The 5,558-nt window shown below is 34.8% G+C and overlaps 1 protein-coding gene and 1 long non-coding RNA gene across 6 annotated transcripts in view; both read left to right on the top strand.

Moving 5' to 3' along the window:
• Nucleotides 1–2,034, top strand: part of LOC106872169 (uncharacterized) — a 127,580-nt gene extending 125,546 nt beyond the window's left edge. For 2 of the 5 annotated variants that reach the window (XR_008264109.1, XM_014919055.2), the window contains one exon: nucleotides 568–809. Coding sequence is in view for 4 of the 5 variants with exons in the window: in XM_014919055.2 (XP_014774541.1) it covers nucleotides 568–625 (58 nt within the window). In the remaining variant the exon portion in view is untranslated. The other 3 variants (XM_014919053.2, XM_014919052.2, XM_014919056.2) reach the window with 2 other exon arrangements.
• Nucleotides 2,035–2,896: 862 nt separating this feature from the next.
• Nucleotides 2,897–5,558, top strand: part of LOC106872162 (uncharacterized) — a 14,504-nt gene continuing 11,842 nt past the window's right edge. The window contains exon 1 of the long non-coding RNA XR_001409743.2: nucleotides 2,897–4,552. This is a non-coding gene — a long non-coding RNA (uncharacterized LOC106872162). The remainder of the gene's footprint in view (nucleotides 4,553–5,558) is intronic.

Genomic DNA, 5,558 nt, shown 5'->3' with positions numbered 1-5,558 from the left:
CTAAGATTCCGAGTTCGATTCCAGGCAGTGATCTGAATGATAATAATAATAACAACAACAACAACAACAGCGGCAGCAGCAGCATCGAAAAATACCTTAGGAATGAGAACCCAGGTTCGAAATTTCTCCAAAACACCTGATGAAGGCTGGAGGGTATATCAGCCAAAACGTTGTGTAAACAACAAACACGATGAGGACAAATATCCGTCAAATGTAAATAATGTACATAATTCCTCATCTCTTAAATATAGAACTGGATATTAGAATACTACTAGTAAACTGTGAAACATAATCACCTTGCAATTGATGCATATTCTCAACTTAATCATAAGTTTACCTCTTGTTTTCAGTGCCACTAAAATGAATATTTCTAGGTAAAGTAAAGTAAAAATGAAAAATAAAAATAAAAGAAGAAAAGAAGAAAAAGGGATTTAGTCAAAAATTACTGATGGTTTCATACAGTTCTGATCTTTCAGAGTATCATGAACTATTGCAATGGTGCAGAGCAATGATTTACTGCGATTAAATTTCCTTCCTTGAATCTTAGAAAGTCCTCTATCTTTGCAGAAATACTTCCAATGCGATTGTATGTGGAACTTCAAAACCGCCTCCTAGCAACAACTGAAAATTTCTGATCCTGTCTTATGCCTAAACTTCACCTTTTGTAGACGTCGACGATGCCTGGCTGCGAATACAGAGAGAGAAGAACGCTCTAGCAGTGAAGCCATAAACGAACCCTTAGCATCATTCCAGTACCTGAAAGAAAATTTTGGTGAAGGAGACAATGAAACACTGAATGGTCGGTCAAAGAACAGTGAAAATAATCTGCTCGACGATTCAAAGACTGGTTCCAATTCAAAGCAGATTAAAAAGAAAAGTTCTTTAATTTCATCAGGAAATGAGTCTGGTAAGACAATGGATTCTGCAACTAGCAAGGACGACAATGTTTTTCAGTTTTCTAAAACTGGTGACGAATTTCCAGAAAGTGACTATTCAACTCAGGAAAAGAATAAATATCCTGACATGGGCACCATGAAAATTGGTGATAATACTTTCACTGGTCGGAAGAATTCTGATGCCGACATTTTAACAAGAAAGGACAGCCAGGAAAGCAAAGGTGACGATGACGTATTTCGTGACCTTCAGCATTTTTATGTCAATGGAGATGACTACGCTCTAGTAAAAAAGGATACTCGCACATCTAAGAGTGGTTTTCTAAGTGACAATACTACCTTGGTTCCAAAAAGTAATAGTAGTGGCAGCATGCATGACTCAGATGTTTTAGAATGGACGAAAGGATTCAATTTGGCCGTGTAACAGGATTTAAAAAATGTTTAATTGAAACCAGTTTAGGTCTAAGGAATTGATCCATATAATTGACATTAGATTATCTGTTATCTCAGTCTCGTTCAAGTTAGCAGATATATCTAAACTGTAGATTTTAAGATTATATATATATATATATATATATATATATCAAACATTCATGCTATAATTCTTAGTGTAAAAAAAAAACACATCTGACATTTTCAGATTAACAATATTTGAGAAAATAAAACTCCAATTATTAAAATCATTAACCTGGAAATTTATATTAACCAACTTTTTATTCGTTTTTTAAAAAATTGTTTCATTTCAAAACTACTGCTCTCTTCACATATAATATCTATGCCAACTAGAACCTTTTGAACATTCACTAAAACTATTTGATGCAATGTCTGTCCTGGCACTGATTTACTCCACATACAAATTTTCTACTTCTAATTATTGATCGTTGTCTCTGCAAAATGCTCATCGTCTGATATTTATCAAATCTGAATTAATTAGGCATTCACAGTATTGACTATTTATTCTTCAACAATTAAACATTTTTCTAGAGCGGTTAAGCGTTAATGCTCTTTATATTTCATTCTTTTTTTACAAAAAACACCATTACCATTTGCTTAGTAAGTTTCTTTACAAACAACGTAAAATATTTCAATCTGTTTACAACAACTAACACAGAAAACTTAATAAAATCTATCTTTAAAAATACCGTTGGTTATTCTTCTATATGTTTATTTCTTTTCTTTTCTTTTGATAAATTTTCTTATTTAGAGAAGAGAGAAGAAACGCTGTTACATTTGTATCTTTTTCAAAGGAATTATGAGTTACAGTAAAAAAAAGAAAATCGACGTAAATTTTCTTTTCGGTTACCTTATTTTGGAGCACTGCCGTAACTTCAGCTTTATAAACGACTGAGTTTAGCAAACAGTCTTGATCAAGTGGGTAAGCTTCATACAGCTGCTTCCCCAATATGAAGGACATTTTCACTCACAAGCCACTCCTAGATGTAACTGTCGAGACCATGAAGCGGAGATGTGAATATGAGTTGAATTGTTGGTGTAACAATGATGTTTTGGTGATCTGATGAGGTCGCTCTCTTTATTTGCATTAATTTGTGGATATATAATTGTCTGATATATTAATACAAACATGTTTGTATAATTTCTTCCATATTGAAATTCATACTGCAAGAAGACGGTTGCGAAGCAGCCGTAAACCTAAAGAAGCCACGAGGTTAAATAAATATTTGTTCACCATTCACCTCTCATATCTCCTCCTGGGTTTTATATATATATATATATATATATATATATATATATAGAGAGAGAGAGAGAGAGAGAGAGAGAGAGAGAGAGACAGACAGACAGACAGACAGACAGACAGAGACGCACACACACACCACATTCGTGCACGTTTACACATATACAGAAACGTACTCATCCTGTATAAATCTATATAAACCAATAGTTTTATAAATATAAAGAAAAAAGCTTTTGAAATTTTCGTGTTCCATTAAACCTATTCTTTCTCTTTATTCATTTTTCTATATTTTTCATCATTACTACTCTATCAGTTTGTTGTTATTGTTATTTTCGTGTTTCGTTCGCAAAAAAAAATTTTACAGGTAATAGTGACCTGTCACTGTTGCCAGTACTATTCTTCAACTTTATTTTTCAATTTGTTTCTGATCACCAGCTTTCAGCTATCTCTGTTGAACATTAGTTCTTATTTCAGCATATGTCAACAATTATAAGCTTCTAGTCGTAAATAAGTGAATATTTAAAAAGTCAGAAAAGCATGTCAAAACATAAAAATAGACTCTATGACGTCACTAACAATCCGTTAAATGCAATCCGAAATACCCTCTTCCCTCACAAAATGATTTGAACTGTTACATCTGCAGACGCCATTTTTTTAGCAAAGTAAAACTTTGGCTATAAGCTCAAATACCGTCACATGATTGTTTGAAATCTAGAGTGACCCACGAAATATACAATTCCTTTTCAAACCTATCATCTTTCTGAAGCATTTATGGTACTTCATCATTTCCGGAGATCCATGAAAGTGAATCGTAATTTTGAAGAAAAGTAGTTTAATGGAAACGAAGTCCTTAGTCTGTAATCGCTTGAACTCTTTTCTATTAACATTTGTTTTACTATGGTTGCAGGTTTACTTATCTACCCCAGACATAAGAGCAACATAAATACGTGTAAACTGCCTGGCTTAGTATGCCTATGACTAGATTAAATGAAGTGAGTTTACATGGCTGATGTCAGCTCCTATTTTGTTTTAGAGACAATTTTCCTTTTGGTTTTATTCAGATTATATTTTCACATGGAATATCCATTATACCACGCAATATTCAGCTGTCCCCAACACAATTTCTAAAGAAAGATGTGAAAAAATTCTACTGTATTAGCAAAGATACAACACCTTGCGAAACTTTTCTTTGCTTCAAAAAAGGGAAACCTAGAAGCTCATGAAGAAGCAGAAACAGATGTCTCTCTTGAGAAACTAGCTGCATTCCCAAGTGCACCTGCAAAAAAATAGAGGAAACATATCAATTCAAGACATTGAAGATGGAGAATCACTGCATCCTACTCGCATGGATAGCGAAATGCCATCTTGGGATCTAGACCAAGCCAAGTAGTTTTCTAGCATGCATCCATCCATACATCCATACATACATACCAGTGAAAGCATGGGAAAAAGGAATACTCTTGAATAAAACCTTATACCAAGGCAAGTTTGACACTGGGTTGAAAAATGGCCTAGTTCTTCTTTTCAATGAACATGATGATTGCAATATCATTATCATCTAACCAGTCTCAATACTGAGTCTTCTTGAAACCAAGTACATCATCCCTAGCATTGTAAACTTGTGTTTTGAACTGATCCCAAGTTTCATCAAAGACAATGTTGTCAAGTGTATTATGAAAAGCAACTAATATTTCTTTGCATTTTGACACTTTGATGTCTGATCTATATTTTTATCTTATCATGTACAAATTTGTGGTCTGTAGTAGGTACTGCACCACACATTACTCTTACAGAACAAATATCCTGGAGGTCTCTCTGGTAATAATATAATCCAAGATATGTCCATGCTGCTTTATAAATATCCTTTTGTTGAAAGTATTGTACATGACTAACTCAGTGCGTAAGTTGCAGAAGAAGACCATTAGTACCCATCTTACCCGTACCATGACACCCAAAAGCACTCCAGGTATTGTGATCACTCCTTACACATGCACTGAAATCTCCAAGCAGCAAGATCTTATTTTCATGTAGAATCAATGTACAGACCCTTGTAGCTCTTGGTAAAAAAGCCATAATTGATTACTAGTTAGTACCCAGAATAGGAGTATACACTGAAATGACATTCATGAAATATCTCTTTAACAGAAGAACTCTCAAATGCATTATTTAGTCACCAATACACCATGTTTGCTCCAGCTGTTTAGTGATCTCTGTTGGGACTGCAAACACCCCACAAATCTTCTTCTCTCCCTATTTGGATTCCCTTTTCAGAAGAAAATGTAGCCAGTACCCCTTACTAAAAGGTGACTTTTATCAATAAGATGGGCTTCAGAGAGTGTAGCTATGTCAATATTATACCTGCTCAATTGTCTGCCTACAATAGGAGTTATGTGTTCTGGATTTGAGAATGATTAATCATCAAGAAATGTTCAAACATTCAATTTGATTATGCTATTTTGGAAAATGATAAAATATACTAGCTTACATCATTACTCACAACTTATGTATTTATTACTTACTTTCTCACCTACCTACTTGCTTACACACTTATTCATTTATTCACTCGTTCATTCACTCACTCACTAACTCATTCATGAAAGAGGGAGTGTATTCCTTTATATATTCATTCACTGAGGAATTTCAACCATGTTTCGTGGTCTGCTACCACAACAGCTCCTTTATAGGATCCAGTTAGCTGAAGACATCATCAGGAGGAACCACGTCCGGTTTCGGCCCCTACTCCTCTACCGTTTTGACGTGGCGGGGCCCCTCCTTTCGGAGGTGTCTTCAGCTCTGGTGTTGGGTGCATGTCTTCTTTCACTGTTTGTGACTGTTCTAATTCAACTGTGGAATGTCCCTCGCTATGGTTATTTTCCAGGAGGTTCTGGCCACACGTCTTATGGTTCATCAACCCGCGTTGTTGAATTACTTTCTTCTGACATACCTTCCCTTGGTGGATTAGGATCCAGTTA

The sequence above is a fragment of the Octopus bimaculoides genome, chromosome 5 (genome assembly GCF_001194135.2).
Source record: "Octopus bimaculoides isolate UCB-OBI-ISO-001 chromosome 5, ASM119413v2, whole genome shotgun sequence".
Taxonomy (NCBI): Eukaryota; Metazoa; Mollusca; class Cephalopoda; order Octopoda; family Octopodidae; genus Octopus; species Octopus bimaculoides.
This window is presented reverse-complemented; position numbering and strand designations above follow the sequence as displayed.